The following is a 17,964-nucleotide window of genomic DNA, read 5'->3' on the forward strand; positions in this document are numbered from 1 at the left end:
ACAACTACTATGATTATTATTAATTTGACCATGCTGGTCATTTATGAACATTTTAACATCTTGACCATGTTCTGTTATAATATCCACCCTGCACAGCCAGAAGAGGACTGGCCACCCCTCATAGCCTGGTTCCTCTCTAGGTTTCTTCCTAGGTTTTTGGCCTTTCTAGGGAGTTTTTCCTAGCCACCGTGCTTCTTTCACATGCATTGCTTGCTGTTTGGGGTTTTAGGCTGGGTTTCTGTACAGCACTTTGAGATATCAGCTGATGTACGAAGGGCTATATAAATAGATTTGATTTGAAATTTGATTTGATTACTGCATCGAGTTTTGGGTATGACCCTACAACCGCCTTTCTTAAGTATGGGTCGTGACCCTGTTAATGGTGGGTCGCGTACATTTATAATTGTTCACAACATTGCAAAAAAATACAAACCTGTTTTCGCTCTGTCATTATGGGGTATTGTGTGTAGGGAAAAAAACTATTTAATCCATTTTAGAATAAGGCTGTAAGGTAAAAGGTCAAAGGGTCTGAATACTTTCCCAATGCACAGTATGTGCCAAGTTAAAATATTCCCAAGAGACATATTCTAAACTCTGCTTCTAGCTCCTTAGCAACTTTGCAGTGTTTTGTGTGTGTTATTACTATTAGCCCAGAACGTTTGTTGTGTTATTAAATACAGCCGGAAATAACATTTGGATATCAGAGCGGCGGTAACTCACCAGCATTACGACCAAGAATACGACTTTCCAGAATTGGATCCTTTGTTCGTACCCCCCAGGGCTCGTCGCCGACGGTAGAGAAGAGGTATTCCGAGTGGACTTCTAGTCAGCCTCAGGAGGCGGGCACACCATGTACAAAGAAAAATAATGCAATCTAACCATCACCAGTAGTCATGTTAAAGTTTTTTTAAAAATGTTGGTGGAGTTCATGTATTTGCATGTGGCTGTGCATTATATGATGCCTGAATAGGAAGCATAGTCTGATCATGACTACTGGTTTTCTCAATAAATTCTTGATCAAAAACTGCTTTGGGGTTCATTCCAAATATCTACTTGCATTGCTTGGTAGTGTATTCGCATAGTATGAGACATAAATAACATTTAAGTAAAATAAAACAAACAGCATTATCCTGAATTCAGAAGTGAATAACATTTTTGTTATCACATCAACAAAATCTTTCGGAATGCACCTGTTTTCAGTATAGAACGTTGGCTAGCAAGCTACTGATCTGTCTGAATCAGTAGCCTTGTGTCGAACGGTCCCGTCCACTAGATTATACGCCACGCAAGAAACAACTTGAAAAAATAATCTGCTGACTAGTTTGGGAAAATGTTAATTACATTGTTTATTCTTGCTAACAACTTCATAAAAAGTATCTTCAAAATAACCAGATCTGTGTTTACTGCCCAACAGCAGGCATTTTGCCATGCTGTCATTGTAAATAAGAATTTGTTCTGAGGCTGCTGTTCATGCTGGGATAGTTGATTGGCAATTAAGTATGGTAAACTAAGACGACTATCATTTTTATAGTAGATTTTGATCACACAATAAACATTGTACATACTCATTAGTAAACACCACACCTTTTAATTCCATGTCATTTATTCCACTACTTTCAAACACTGCCTACAGGAAGTTATGCTACACTGCCTACAGGAAGTTATGCTACACTGTCTACAGGAAGTTATGCTACACTGCCTACAGAAAGTTATGCTACACTGCCTACAGAAAGTTATGCTATACTGCCTACAGAAAGTTATGCTACACTGCCTACAGAAAGTTATGCTATACTGCCTACAGAAAGTTATGCTATACTGCCTACAGAAAGTTATGCTATACTGCCTACAGAAAGTTATGCTACACTGCCTACAGAAAGTTATGCTATACTGCCTACAGAAAGTTATGCTATACTGCCTACAGAAAGTTATGCTATACTGCCTACAGAAAGTTATGCTATCTTATATCTTCATTCCTACAGCCTTCATCCCTGCCCCCGGAGTCTCTTCACTGTCTGATCTTCACCCCCATGTTCACAGGAGTGCCCACCTGCACTCAGCTGGTCAGGTGCCTTAACAGGAAAAGGATATGACATCACACAGGGAGAAAGGCAGGAGCAGTGGTGCCCAAGGTTTCTCTGGGCCAGATTACTGTAAAAGCACTTTGTGACCACTGCTGAGGTAAAAAAAAAAAAAGGCCATACAAATTTGATTGATTGATTGAATAAATATAAGTCCTATTACCAGTCAGATAGGAAGTAGCAGTGAAGTCCTATTACCAGTCAGATAGGAAGTAGCAGTGAAGTCCTATTACCAGTCAGATAGGAAGTCGCAGTCCTACTACTACACAAAATGTCACATGTCATTGGATTTAGGTTGCCAGTTCGGTGAAAAAATACCTGATCATGGCTTTTTACAAATCCAATCAGTTTTCCACATTAATTAAACATCATCACATGGATTTGTTTTGTTGAAATGACATGGACATAATGTTTTTCAACCAGTGGGAGGCTTGTAAATGCCCCCAGGAAAGTAAAACAAAGAACTCTTCATTGAGACAATGATGAAACAGCAATCTGTGGGAGAGTTGTGGTGGATATTATAAAATAAGGATCTGCTGGAGTCCAAGTCAAACCAAGATTGTTTATTTCTGAGCTCAGAGAGAATAACAGAGTTACACAGCGTAGAGGAGACAGTCTGAATTCGTGAAGCATTGGGTGATGAGCACATATCTTTATAGTTTCCTGTTCCTGGGAGCGACTTCATTCATACAAGGACACAGGTCCAAGCTAGTTTGCAACGCAGGATGATACTCCCAGGAACAGGAGATTATAATAGGTCAGTTTCACAAGGTTAGTCACATACTCAGTTATGTGGACACACATTTCCATTACAGTCTGTGAACATTTTCATTTCATTAAACCATCAGTGGGCCAACAATGCAAATGTAAACAATGGAACAAATGCATCACGTCCAAATATCACTTGATTATCTGTAGTGCTGGAGGAATGACAAACACAGTTTAAAAAAGGACCATTTAAAACAGAAGGAATCTGATCTACTTTATATTCAAACTGACATACTCCATATTCAATTCATGTTTTCTGATAAAAACATAAAAATATATGTTTGAGTATACTTTGTACAATTCAATTTCATATGGTATAAACAGGTAAACACATTATCAGTCAACAATATAAGACAACGGGAGCACTGTGTATGTTCTCTGATGAATTTTAAGTCAATGTGATGTGAAATATCAATTTAAACACTAGGATAAGTAATTATTCTCTCCTGTGTGGATTCTCACGTGACTTTTAAGTGACTGTGATGAGTAATATGTCTTCCCACAGTCTGAGCATTTGTAAGACTTTTACCCTGTGTGTATTCTCTCATGTTTTTTCAAGTAGCTTATCTGTTTAAAACTTTTTTTTACCATGGGAACACCCCTGTGTGTATTCTCTCATGCGTTTCAGGGCTCTTAACAGGTTAAAACACTTGCCACACTTTGAGCAGTGGTAAGGCTTCTCCCCTGTGTGTATTCCCAGGTTACCTAAGTGGGTAAAACTCTTTCCACACTGGGAGCAGTGGTAAGGCTTGTCCCCTGTGTGTCTTCCCTCATGTCGTTTCAGGTCCCCTAACTGGTTATAACACTTTCCACATTGGGAGCAGTGGTAAGGCTTCTCCCCTGTGTGTATTCTCTCGTGTTGGTTCAGGTGTCCTTTCTGGTTAAAACTCTTACCACACTGGGAGCACTGGTGTCGTCTTGCTGGTTTGGATGTCCCTGGCTCTGGTTCCTCTGAGTCTGGTCTTTCTCCTGCCAAAGACACTGTGATTTGTTTTTAAATAGAGACCTGAATAAAACCTCCACATGATAAAACGGCCTTGCTATGAGAGTAAATCCTAATCAGATCCCTCAATAACCGGAGGCCAGTTAACAATCTTGGTGTAATTTTAAAACAAATGTTGTAGAGCTTCCTGGTAATTACTGATATGTTTACATTACTTATTTTATTCATTCTGTTTACAAGTCAGAACACAAAAAACTAAACAGTTCTAGGACACTGAAGACACAGACGTCGCTGGATTCCAATCGAGCAGGTGGTTCTAAATATATAACTTTCATAGCTTTATGATACAGAATGCGACATACACACTTCCTTAACTTCTATGGGCTATGTGGGACGCTAGCGTGAAATATCAGGGCGGCAAATTCAAAACAACAAAATCTCATCATTCAAATTTCTCAAACATACAACTACTTTACACCATTTTAAAGATACACCTCTCCTTAATCCAACCACATTGTCCGATTTCAAAAAGGCTTTACGGCGAAAGCATGAAGTTAGGACAGAGTGTCAACAAGAAACACCACACAGCCATTTTCCAAGCAGGAGAGGGGTCACAAAAACCAGAAATACAGCTAAAATTAAGCACTAACCTTTGACGATCTTCATCAAATGACAATCCTAGGACTCAATGTTACACAATACATGTATGTTTTGTTCGATAAAGTTCATATTTATATCCAAAAACCCCATTTTACATTGGCGTGTGATGTTCAGAAAATATTTTGCCTCCAAAACTGCCGGTGAATCAGCACAACAATTTACAAAAATACTCATCATAAACGTTGATAAAATATTAAACTGTTATTCAAAGAATTATAGATAAACATCTCCTTACTGCAACCGCTGTGACAGATTTCAAAAAAGCTTCACGGGGAAAGCACACTTTGCAATAATCTGAGTCCGGCGCTCAGAAAAATACATCAGGCAATACAGATACCTGCCATTTTGGAGTCATCTAAAATCAAAAATAGCATTATAAATATTCACTTACCTTTGATGATCTTCATCAGAAGGCACTTCGAGGAATCCCAGGTCCACAATAAATGTTGTTTTGTTCGATAAAGTCCATAATTTATGTCCAAATACCTCCTTGTTGTTTGCGCGTTCAGTAAGCTACTCCAAATGTAGGAAGCACGCCCAAAATTTCACGATGAAAAGTCAAAAAAAGTTCTATTTACGTTCGTAGAAACATGTCAAACGTTGTATAGCATCAATCTTTAGGGCCTTTTTACATAAAACGTAAATAATATTCCAACTGGACGATTCCAATGTCTTGAAAAACGTTATGGAACACAGCTACCTGCTCACGTGAATGCGCGCCAATGAACTCATGTCATTTTCTGAGTCACCGACTTCCCGGCCTTCTTGTTTGCTCTCTGTTCCCTGCAAAAGCCTGAAACAAGGTTCTAAAAACTGTTGACATCTAGTGGAAGCCTTAGGAAGTGCAAAATGAACCCTAAGTCACTGTGTGTTAGAAAGGCAATGACTTGAAAAGACTACAAGCATCAGATTTCCCACTTCCTGGTTGGATTTCTCTCAGGTTTTTTCCTGCCATATGTTTTGTTATACTCACAGACATCATTCAAACAGTTTTAGAAACTTCTGAGTGTTTTCTATCCAAATCTACTAATAACATGCAAATATTTGACTCTGGGCCCGAGTATTAGGCAGTTTACTCTGGGCACGCTTTCATCCAAAATGAAAATACTGCCCCCTATACCCTAAAAAGTTAACCATAAAATAAGTAAATAAGTAATTTCAAGTGGAAGTCCAAAAATTGTTTTTACGTCGAAGACAGAAAGCACATCAGTAAAATCTCCCCGTTGTCGAAAGGGTTCGACACATGCTGTTTAAATGGCCCAATTTCTTATTTAGACGTTCACAGATTTTCAACATTTTGACTATCGCTGATGTCATATTTTGGGTAAAGTAAAAAATAAGGAAATATTTTGGGTAGCTGTTCCTAAAACTGATAGTAACTACAATAAACAAAAATATAAACGCAACATGTAAACTGTTCGATGTTTCATGAGCTGAAAAAAAAGATTGCAGTATTTTTACATCCCTGTTAGTGAACATTTATTCTTTGCCAAGATAATCCATCCACCTCACAGGTGTGGCATATCAAGAAGCTGATTGAACAGCTTGATTATTACACAGGTGCACCTTGTGCTGGGGATAATAAAAGGCCACTCTAAAATGTGCCGTTTTGTCACACAACAATGCCACAGATGTCTCAGAGGGAGCGTGCAATTGGCATGCTGACTGCAGGAATGTCCACTGGAGCTGTTGCCAGGGAATTGAATTACAGTACCAGTCAAAAGTTTGGGCTCACCTACTCATTCAAGGGTTTTTCTTCATTTTTACTATTTCTACATTGTAGAATAATAGTGAAGACATCAAAACTATTAAAAAACACAAGTGTTAAAGAAATCAAAATATATATTAGATTCTTCAAAGTAGCCACACTTTGCCTTGATGACAGCTTTGCACACTCTTGCCATTCTCTCAACCAGCTTCACCTGGAATGCTTTTCCAACAACAGTCTTGTAGGAGTACCCACATATGCTGAGAACTTGTTGGCTGCTTTCCCTTCACTCTGCAATCCAACTCATCCCAAACCATCTCAATTTGGTTGAGGTCGGAGGATTGTGTAGGCCAGGTCATCTGATGCAGCACTCCATCACACTCCTTCTTGGTCAAATAGCTCTTACACAGCCTGGAGGTGTGTTGGGTCATTGTCCTGTTGAAAAACAAATGATAGTGGGACAAAGCCCAAACCAGATGGGATGGCATATCACTGCAGAATGCTGTGGTAGCCAACCTGGTTAAGTGTGACTTGAATTCTAAATAAATCACTGTCAACAGCAAAGCACCCGCACACCATCACATCTCCTCCTCCATGCTTCACGGTGGGAACCACACATGCAGAGATCATCCGTTCACCTCCCCCGCGTCTCACAAAGACATGACGCTTGGAACCAAACATCTCAACTTTGGACTCATTAGACCAAAGGACAGATATCCACCAGTCTAATGTCCATTGATCGTGTTTCTTGGCCCAAGCAAGTCTCTTCTTATTATTGGTGTCCTTTAGTAGTGGTTTCTTTGCAGCAATTTGACCATGAAGGCCTGATTCACGCAGTCTCTTCTGAACAGATGATGTTGAGATGTGTCTGTTTAATTCCAAAGTTTAATTCTATAGGCCCATTGTGTAACGACCGGTCGTAGCTTTATAGTAAATGGTAAGTCCCGGAAGGTAAACTCATACAGGCTGGTACCTGTAGGGTAAGTCCTAGGGGGTAACTCCCTAGTAGGTTGGTTCCTGCTAGTACTATAAAGTCATTAGTAAATCCCAGTGGGTTAATACCTGTGATTACTATTAATATAGGGTGAGTCCCGGAAGGTAAGCCCGCGCAGGTTGGAACCTGAAGGGTAAGTCCTAGGGGGTAAATACCTGCGGGATTGGTTCCCTGCATAAACTATAACGGGCTGAGAGCCTAGTTGTAGTAGCCATATAAGTATATAGTAAGTCCCGAGCATAAAGCCTGTGGAGGGTAAATAGAGAGAGGGGAAGACCTGAACAGGGTCATCCTGTGGAAGGTAAAACAATCGTGTAACGGTATATAGACATGTAAGAAGGGCAACAGGCCCGGTAGCAGTGGACGTGAGAGCGTAGGGTGTGAGTGTGTAAAAGAGGTTGGTTTATGCCCTATGGGGAGAGGGCGCGACGAGAGATGAGGGTTATCACTAATAGGGATATTTGAGGAAGTACTGGAATAGGACATAAAGTCCTGTCCGTATTCTCCAGTAATGGATTCGCAGACGCTATGTTATCGGTTCTAATACAAAGTATTAAGTGCCGTGTCCAATTAAATAATAACTTGGGAAGTGTGTAGTGCTATCATAGAAAATAGTTAATAGAAGGTGTGTATTATAGATAGGAGTGAAGAAATCTAAAATACCCTGAACACCGTCGGGAGTGTTTAGGGAATAATAACTATTGATATGGCGACAAACGGACTCGTTTCTCCCTGTAATATAGAGATAGCGGAATTTAACAAAGCCATGGAGGCGCTAAAAGAAGCGCATAAGCATTCTACAAATTCGGCTGGAATATGGGAAAAATTGTACGAATTGGATAAAATAGGACAACATTTTCCTGCTGACGGAGAACTCAAATCAAATAAAGAATTCAGGGAAGCAATTATGACTTGGCACAAGGACATAAAACCAGAATCAAAAGCTCAATATACCAGTGTTTTGATGTCAGCATTCTATCAACAGAAAATGCATAACGATAACCCCAGAAAGTGTAACACCAGTACACTAATACAGAAGGACTGAGAACGGGAGTGGATTTGCGCTTCTGCTTTAATGACGGGGTTGAACCCTGTGATCTAAACGATAATTGCGGGGGTAGTAGATTTAATTCAAGACGACGTTTTGAGGGTGGAATATGACTCCGCTCACCTCGCAGACGTGCGAGGGGTTAATAGGACCATAGAGAAAATCACTAACTATGGTTTCAATGGCCAGAATAAAACTAAGAAACGTAGCGAACAAACATCAAAGTGTAAGGAGAGGGCTTCCTGTTTTAGATCTGGGACTATCGGCCATTGGAAGAATGAGTGTAAGGTGATACTGGAACCTAGTGCATCAGCAGGAAATGCAGCTATACAAGAGTTTGCATCTTTTTCCCATCTTTACCCTCCCTAACTGGCTGAAGAAAGAGCGACAAAAGGCGTGCAATGAGAGAGACAGTGACCACTCCTATCTGAGTCCGAGCCATAAACCAGGGCTGGGGTGCTGAGAGCGCGTGTGGAGTGAGCGTGGAGAGAGAGAACAAGCTCAGGTGAGAGACTTGTGTACGTGGGAGAAACGGAAGTGTCTACTTGGATATTCAAATCGGGACATTATCATGGGCCATGAAATGTGACAGGAAAAAGTTACATTTGACGTTGGGAAAATGAACTGTAAACTATATTTGAAGAAGACACCCTAGAATGATAAGTGCCGGGTGAAGGAACAGGGGGGGTGAAGGAGGGGGGGTGAAGGAACAGGGGGGTGGGTGAAGGAACAGGGGGGTGGTGAAGGCCAGGGGGTGGTGAAGGAACAGGGGGGTGGTGAAGGAACAGGGGGTGGTGAAGGACAGGGGGGGTGGTGAAGGAAGACAGGGGGGTGGTGAAGGACAGGGGGGATGGTGAAGGAACAGGGGGGTGGTGAAGGAACAGGGGGGTGGTGAAGGAACAGGGGGGTGGTGAAGGAAGACAGGGGGATGGTGAAGGAACAGGGGGTGGTGAAGGAACAGGGGGTGGTGAAGGAACAGGGGGGTGGTGAAGGAAGACAGGGGTGGTGAAGGAAGACAGGGGGTGGTGAAGGAACAGGGGGGTGGTGATATACGCCCTGCTAACTATTTAAACTAACATGCATTGAGATACAGTTCTTTCTTCACCAGGCCACTCATGACAGGAAAACAGGGACAAAGGGGGGCTGTAATGAGAAGAGTTATGACCGGCAATAAACGGTTGTTTATAAATGTATGTTCTAACAGGGATGATCTGTGCTAAGTTGATAAAACTGGAATTTGAGCCATAGTCTCAAAATAAGCACTGAGGTCAGTCATTCTAAATTTGGGTTGGATAATTTATAAAATGTTGTCGTTGTGATTGGGATACAGCGAGAGAGAATTGCTTAAGCACGATGAGGGGTGGATACGCTGCTAACATTTATGCGGCCGAGAGAGTTTCCAGAAACTTATCTCCAAGTGTCATCGTGAGGGGAGGTGGTTTGTGTGGGAGTTTCACTGGATGATAGCGTGGGACAACCATTAAAGGGTTTTTGGTTTTACCCTGTATTAAGAGTTTTTATGTTACATAGCATCAATGAGTGGTGCTAAGTTATTAAACATGTACTTTGTTTCTCTTTTCAAGTCAATATTTTTTTCGGTTTCGTGGAACATGAGGCTGTTCATTGTTCCAGAGGAGGGAATGATGTGTATTGACTAACTGATTTGAGAAGGTATGTTTATAACTGTAGAAAATGCATTAGGAGTATAGTGTGTTATGGGTTAGATGTAATGATAGAGGAGTATCATTCCCAGAGACTGTATATTGTTACAGGAGATAGCTCATAGAAGGAGAGCAGCTAACTGTACACAATATGGGGATTTAATTGAACATTACACCTACCCAGCTCATGGTGAGAGTAGAAGAGAGTGTTGTCATTTCAGACACTGTTGTCAACTTTCAGTAATGAGTTTGTCACAGAAGGCATAACACTTGAAAGAATAGCAACCAATCCCTGTATAGAGGAGGCCACATCGCCAGAAGGGAGGTTTGCTGTGATAATAGCATCACATCTCCTGCAGAGTGTGATTATGAAACGTGACTCAGAGTTTTGTACGGTTGGATACTCTTCCAACGCCACTAATCTCTCCCCCATTTCTGACAACTAGTAAAACACTTGACATACCTCCCAGTAGATTGGGACTGAACCATGGTAAAATGGGAGTGTCAGAAAGTGGCTGCTTAACAACCATTGGTGCCCAAAGTATACACTGTAACAAGGGTGCTTACAAACGGGTGGGGGGGGGTATATCAGCATTGGGGTGAGAGATGTGTACCTAACTTGAGCACAGGGATGTATTATCCGCAGGTACCAACTGTAGCAGAATACAGGAGGTCATTGGAGATGTTGGAGGCTAGAGACCAAGGGATAAACTGGGAAACAGGTAGGGGGTATCTGAAAGGCTTAGGAATCGTGTCTGAATCCTGGCTTAGGAAGGCCACCAAAAATTCTGAGATTTCCATACCCAACTACAACATTTTTCGTCAAGATAGAACTGCCAAAGGGGGAGGAGATGCAATCTACTGCAGAGATAGCCTGCAAAGTTCTGTCATACTTTCCAGGTCTATACCCAAACAGTTCGAAAATCTAATTTTAAAAATGAATCTCTCCAGAAATAAGTCTCTCACTGTTGCCGCCTGCTATCGACCCCCCTCCGCTCCCAGCTGTGCCCTGGACACCATTTGTGAATTGATCGCCCCCCATCTAGCCTCAGAATTCGTTCTGTTAGGTGACCTAAACTGGGATATGCTTAACACCCCGGCAGTCCTACAATTTAAGCTTGATGCCCTCAATCTCACACAAATCATCAAGGAACCCACCAGGTACAACCCCAAATCCGTAAACATGGGAACCCTCATAGACGTTATCCTGACCAACTTGCCCTCCAAATACACCTCCCCTGTTTTCAATCAGGATCTCAGCGATCACTGCCTCATTGCCTGTATCCGACCACCCCTCATCACTGTCAAACGCTCCCTAAAACAGTTCTGCGAGCAGGCCTTTCTAATCGACCTGGCCCGGGTATCCTGGAAGGATATTGACCTCATCCCGTCAGTCGAGGATGCCTGGTCATTCTTTAAAAGTAATTTCCTCACCATCTTAGATAAGCATGCCCCGTTCAAAAAATGCAGAACTAAGAACAGATATAGCCCTTGGTTCACTCCAGACCTGACTGCCCTTGACCAGCACAAAAACATCCTGTGGCGGACTGCAATAGCATCGAATAGTTCCCGTGATATGCAACTGTTCAGGGAAGTCAGGAACCAATACACGCAGTCAGTCAGGAAAGCAAAGGCTAGCTTTTTCAAGCAGAAATTTGCATCCTGTAGCTCTAACTCCAAAACGTTTTGGGACACTAAAGTCCATGGAGAACAAGAGCACCTCCTCCCAGCTGCCCACTGCACTGAGGCTAGGTAACACGGTCACCACCGATAAATCCATGATAATCGAAAATGTCAATAAGCATTTCTAATGGCTGGCCATGCCTTCCTCCTGGCTACTCCAACACTGGCCAACAGCTCCGCCCCCCCGCAGCTACTCGCCCAAGCCTCCCCAGCTTCTCCTTCACCCAAATCCAGATAGCAGATGTTCTGAAAGAGCTGCAAAACCTGGACCTGTACAAATCAGCTGGGTTAGACAATCTGGACCCTCTCTTTCTAAAACTATCCTCTGCCATTGTTGCAACCCCTATTACCAGTCTGTTCAACCTCTCTTTCGTATCATCCGAGATCCCTAAAGATTGGAAAGCTGCCGCGGTCATCCCCCTCTTCAAAGGGGGTGACACCTTAGACCCAATCTGTTACAGACCTATTTCCATCCTGCCCTGCCTATCCAAAGTCTTCAAAAGCCAAGTTAATAAACAGATCACCGACCATTTCGAATCCCACTGTACCTTCTCCGCTGTGCAATCCGGTTTCCGAGCCGGTCACGGGTGCACCTCAGCCATGCTCAAGGTACTAAATTATATCATAACCGCCATTGATAAAAGACAGTGCTGTGCAGCCGTCTTCATCGACCTGGCCAAGGCTTTCGACTGTCAATCACCGTATTCTTATCGGCAGACTCAATAGCCTTGGTTTTTCTAACGACTGCCTCGCCTGGTTCAGCAACTACTTCTCAGACAGAGTTCAGTGTGTCAAATCGGAGGGCATGTTATCCGGACCTCTGGCAGTCTATGGGGGTACCACAGGGTTCAATTCTCAGGCTGACTCTTTTCTCTGTATATATCAATGATGTCAATGGGCGATTCCCTGATCCACCTCTACGCAGACGACACCATTCTGTATACTTCTGGCCCTTCCTTGGACACTGTGCTAACTAACCTCCAAACGAGCTTCAATGCCATACAACACTCCTTCCGTGGCCTCCAACTGCTCTTAAACACTAGTAAAACCAAATGCATGCTTTTCAACCATTCGCTGCCCGCACCCGCCCGCCCGACTAGCATCACCACCCTGGGCGGTTCCGACCTAGAATATGTGGACCACCACAAATACCTAGGTTTCTGGTTAGACTGTAAACTCTCCTTCCAGACTCATATTAAACATCTCCAATCCAAAATCAAATTTAGAATCGGCTTTCTCTTTCGCAACAAAGCCTCCTGCACTCACGCCGCCAAACTTCCCTAGTAAAACTGACTATCCTACCGATCCTAGACTTCGGCGATGTCATCTACAAAATAGCTTCCAATACTCTACTCAGCAAACTGGATGCAGTCTATCACAGTGCCATCCGTTTTGTTACCAAATCAACTTATACCACCCACCACTACGACCTGTATGCTCTAGTCGGCTGGCCCTCGCTACATATTCGTCGCCAGACCCACTGGCTCCAGGTCATCTATAAGTCTATGCTTGGTAAAGCTCCACCTTATCTCAGTTCACTGGTCACGATAACAACACTCACCCGTAGCACATGTTCCAGCAGGTATATCTCACTGATCATCCCCAAAGCCAACACCTCATTTGGCCACCTTTCATTCCAGTTCTCTGCTGCCAGTGACTGGATTGAATTGCAAAAATCGCTGAAGTTGGAGACTTTTATTTCCCTCACCAACTTTAAACATCAGCTATCTGAGCTGCTAACCGATCGCTGCAGCTGTACATAGTCCATCTGTACATTGCCCACCCTATCTACCTACCTCATCCCCTTACTGTTTTTATTTCATTTACTTTTCTGCTCTTTTGCACACCTGTATCTCTACATGCACATCATCATATGCTCATTTATCACTCCAGTGTTAATCTGCTAAATTGTAATTATTTGCTCCTATGGCCTATTTATTGCCTACCTCCTCATGCCTTTTGTACACACTGTATATAGACTTTCTTTTTTCTACTGTTTCATTGACTTGTTTATTGTGTTATTGGCTTGTTTATTGTTTACTCCATGTGTAACTCTGTGTTGCTGTCTGTGTCACACTGCTTTGCTTTATCTTGGCCAGGTCGCAGTTGTAAATGAGAACTTGTTCTCAACTTGCCTACCTGGTTAAATAAAGGTTAAATAAAATAAAAGAAGAAAAAAAGGTTCAGTCCTAGACTTATCAGTAAAGCACGAAGACAATAGTAGAGCAGGAGACAAATTCCCAGCAATAGCTATTCTCACGGCAGGCGTTGTAGGGACAGTAACAGAAGGAGCAGGAGTAGTAGCGCAGGAGGCTATAGTGACTGCATGGAAATGGACTACAGCAACAATGAGGGGTATGGTGAGACTATAGACATGGGCCATGTTGGAAGTAGCAATGGTTACTTTAGTAGCATTGTTGGGGTATCAGTATATGACGACTCCTGGCATGTCACATGGACTGGTTACTGGTAACTGGGGGACCGATGGGAGGACAGGGGATGCGGTTATTCAAATGTCACAAATGATGTTGTCAGGAAATGACAGATGTGTTGCAGTGTGTATATCCTCAGGTGAAAGCAGAGATATAACCAAGGACACGGGCTGAATTCTGGAGATTGAGTGTTCATCAAGAGACACCAGGCGGGGGTGTTGGAACAGCGTTGGTTTGAGAGACACACTACTCTGTACAGTACCTGCAGGGGTTAAGATCGTCATGTCTTTCCTTGGGGGGTGCATAGTTCTCACGTGAAGTGAGGTCCAGCTGCATAATGGGCGAGTGAAGACACCATGACAGAGGAAGCGGACCGAGAGAGAGACTAGAGTCCACTGCAAGAGATAGATGGGTTGGGTCTGGGAACAAACATAAACATCATAGTTGGTATGGGGTTTAGCTGCTTTCTTGGTTAATGCATCATATGATAGAGGATAGAGGGGTAATTGTACTGTGAACAAAATGTTGAAGGCATTGATGTGAAAGCAGATACAGTGCTGAGTTACCTAAAGAGGATGGAACGTGGATTATGGATACACACTTGCAATTCAGGTGTCATGCTTATCAGGCATTTTGTTGTGTGATGATACATGGGAAAGGCATTTTGTTGTGTGATCATAGTTCGGAGGCCATACGTCTCTGAATTTGTACACCTCGCGGTGACTGTCTGTTCATTTGTTTGTTTATTTCAAGTTTTATAATCATTTGTTAGTTTTTTTTAAATTCATGTTTTAATATCAGTGTTTATACATTTATTAGTAACTTCCAAGTTTATATGAATTGAACATTAGGATGCTATTGTTCAAGAGGAGGGACTGTTGTGTTTGACATTTTGAACATTGAGATATTAAATAAATGATAGAAAAGAAGCATAGAATCAAAGGAGAAAGTGAAGGGTTCTCTGTGGAAAGCCAGAAGGCTTTGGAATGTGTTTGATGGAGGAGAGTGACATGTTGATATGGGGAAGATAGATGGATATCTGTGGATTAGGTGAAGGAGGGGTTGAGGTCAGGAAATCAGGGGTGAGGTCAGATCCCCTTACGGGGGTAATAAAGGTTTGGCATCCTGCTATCCTTTTAACTATTTTCCTGTTAAACCATAAGAAGGATTGGAGAGAAGGAGGGGCCTCTTAAGTGGGATATATATATCTGAGTGGGACAAATGTTGAGTTGTCTGATTACAGCTGTACAGAACCTTTGGGAAGAATTAAACTTGGGTAAAAGCTTCTCTGGTGTCCGTGGGTTATTTACTCTGAAAAATAAGAACCTAACAAACTCTGAAAAATGTATTTGGGTAGCAATTTCTGAGGCTGGTAACTCTAATGAACTTATCATCTGCATCAGAAGTAACTCTGGGTCTTCCTTTCCTGTGGTGGTCCTCATGAAAGCCAGTTTCATCACAGTGCTTGATGGTTGTTGCGACTGCACTTGAAGAAACTTTCAAAGTCCTTGAAATTTTCCTGATTGACTGACCTTCATATCTTAAAGGAAATGATGGACTGTCATTTCTCTTTGCTTATTTGAGCTGTTCTTGCCATAATATGGACTTGGTATTTTACCAAATAGGGCTATCTTCTGTATACCACCCCTACCTTGTAACAACAACTGACTGGCTCAAAAGCATTGAGGAAATAAATTCCACAAATTAACTTCTAACAAGGTACACCTATTAATTGAAATGCATTCCAGCTGACTACCTCATGAAGCTGGTTGAGAGAATGCCAAGAGCGTGCAAAGCTGTCATCAAGGCAAAGGGTGGCTACTTTGAAGAATCTCAAATATATTTTGATTTATTTAATACTTTTTTGGTGACTACATGATTCCATATGTGGTATTTCATAGTTTTGATGTCTTCACTATTATTCTGCAATGCAGAAAATAGTACAATTTAAGAAAAACCCTTGAATGAGTAGGTGTTCTAGAACTTTTGACCAGTAGTGTAGAATAATATATCTGCAGATCAGATGTTAATGAAGCAATACAGACCACATTGAAGTGTCTGGAGTTTAGTTCTAGAGTCTTGTAAAGATAGGGGTGTTGACTGGGACAGGCAATGTAACATCCATAATATTTTTAGGGCAAGTTTTTGTAAAACATGCACCTTACATTGGATCATCTTGAAACTTTCTCTCTAAAGCTAACTTTCATCAAGGTTTTATATGGTCTATTGGTTTCTCTCTTTTCATTGGCAGAATCCTTTTTCAGTGTTATGATATTCATAACATCCATATCCATCAGTCTATCTTCATGTCAACTAACAGAACTCTGCTGGTTGTCCTGGTAACAGATACCAGTGGGCAGATCTATTTTATTTGTTCAAACTAAACTACAGCACTTACTTTGATGAGTCAAATCTGATCCTTTCTTCTCTTCTCCTCCTCTCACAGTTCCACTCAGCCCCGTTGTTTTCCTGCAGTCCACCAGCAGCACAGACAACCTCTTCATACCCAGCAGTAAGGCGCTACCGGGAGAGGCACAACACGGGGACTCCGAGAGGGTGGAAGGGCTAGCGTTGTCCTGGTAACCATAAAGAGGGGACACATATCATTATGGATGCTGATGTCACTGTTGTCATAAAGTGCTTTACAGAAACCCAGCCCCCGATAGAGCAAGCTGTATGCTAGACCAGACCAAGCTGTACCATCTGGTGTTCTGATCTGGAGAGACTCTTCTCTGTCTCGTCAGCATCAGGATGTTGTTGAGGCTCCCCAAAGGATCCACGAAAGTAATGTCTCTCTCCTGTGTGAACGAGAACAGCACACAGACGGTAAACTCTATTGAAATCAAGAGGCATGAATATGTCTGAAATAGCCACTTTCATCATGATTTTGTAAAATATTGTTTGCGTTGCAAATGTAAAAGGGTCATTTCCACAAAATAGGTACCTTTTACGTCCCTTTGATATTTTAAGTAGAAATTATTACCAATTTTAAAAGCCTGTTATACTAGAAGAGGTGAACTTTAATGTAGACCACATGGAGAACGATGTATTGAATTCTCAAAGTCCCAAAAACACATGTACCAATGGCAGATTGGCCCTTAAACAATTCCGACAGTGTAGAACTGAAGTAGAATGCCCCTTTAAAACAACACATTATTTTAAGAACTGCATAGTGCCCCTGTTTTTAACACAGTACTCACTGGTAGTAATCTGATCTTCAGCCTCCTCCTTTTTCACTTCCAAAACGTCTTCCTCCTCTTTAATTGAGATAGCCTCCTCTTCCTCTTTTGCTCTAAAAAGTTCTTCCTCTTCTTTCACTACATTCTCTTCTTTCAATGTCATGGCATCTTCCTCCTTTTTGATTCTGAAAGCTTCTACCCCCTCTTCCACTTTGACAACCTCTTTCCCATATTCCCCTTTCACTGTAATATCATCCTCTTCTTCTTTCAATGTGATAGCCTCCTCTTCCTCCTTTTTCATCCTGAAAACTTCTTCCTCTCCTTTCACCAGAGCTTCTTTCTCTGTCTAGTTTAGTGACCTCATGCTCCGGTCGATTAGACTAGTGCTGTATCAATTTAACACATTTACTAATTTAACAAGCAAATTACGTTTAAATGAATTAGTAGATAAGTAAACAGAATTATATTCAAAACACTAAGAGTAAAATACACAAGATTGGTCTAAAGAGATTCAATGTTTCAGTTTTATGTTCGCTAGCAAACCACCACGTTGGTTAAATCAGTAGTCTGTTGTCGCTGTTGAAGAAGCCTCCAGTTCCGTCCACTAGATTATACGTCACGCAAGAAGCATCACCTGAAAGACTCATACCGCCATCTGCTGACTGGAGTGGGTAAAGCAGATTGGAAAAATATCTATTACAATGTTTATTCTGTCAAGCAATGTCATAAGTAGTAATTTAAAAACAACCAGATGTTATGTTTTCTCTTACTTCTTACAGCCAATACTTTCCTCTAGGGCTGACCTGCCCA

At 41.9% G+C, this 17,964-nt stretch overlaps 1 protein-coding gene across 3 annotated transcripts; it reads right to left on the reverse strand.

Moving 5' to 3' along the window:
* Positions 1-2,626: 2,626 nt before the first annotated feature.
* LOC106594372 (zinc finger protein 568) lies at positions 2,627-17,733 on the reverse strand. Of its 3 annotated transcripts, XM_014185760.2 has the most exons (5): positions 17,176-17,733; positions 16,676-16,773; positions 16,374-16,551; positions 14,238-14,394; positions 2,627-3,815 (listed from the first exon to the last, which is right to left on the reverse strand). In XM_014185760.2, exons 1-5 carry the CDS (start codon positions 17,453-17,455, stop codon positions 3,737-3,739), a joined length of 792 nt encoding a protein of 263 aa, XP_014041235.1. In that variant the 5' UTR covers positions 17,456-17,733; the 3' UTR covers positions 2,627-3,736. The 3 variants fall into 3 exon arrangements, with proteins under 3 accessions (XP_014041235.1, XP_014041221.1, XP_014041215.1); XM_014185746.2 differs by lacking the exon at positions 14,238-14,394; XM_014185740.2 differs by lacking the exon at positions 14,238-14,394 and having other exon boundaries at positions 2,627-3,827.
* Between the last annotated feature and the right edge of the window lie 231 nt (positions 17,734-17,964).

Source organism: Salmo salar, unplaced genomic scaffold (genome assembly GCF_905237065.1).
Source record: "Salmo salar unplaced genomic scaffold, Ssal_v3.1, whole genome shotgun sequence".
Classification (NCBI taxonomy): Eukaryota; Metazoa; Chordata; class Actinopteri; order Salmoniformes; family Salmonidae; genus Salmo; species Salmo salar.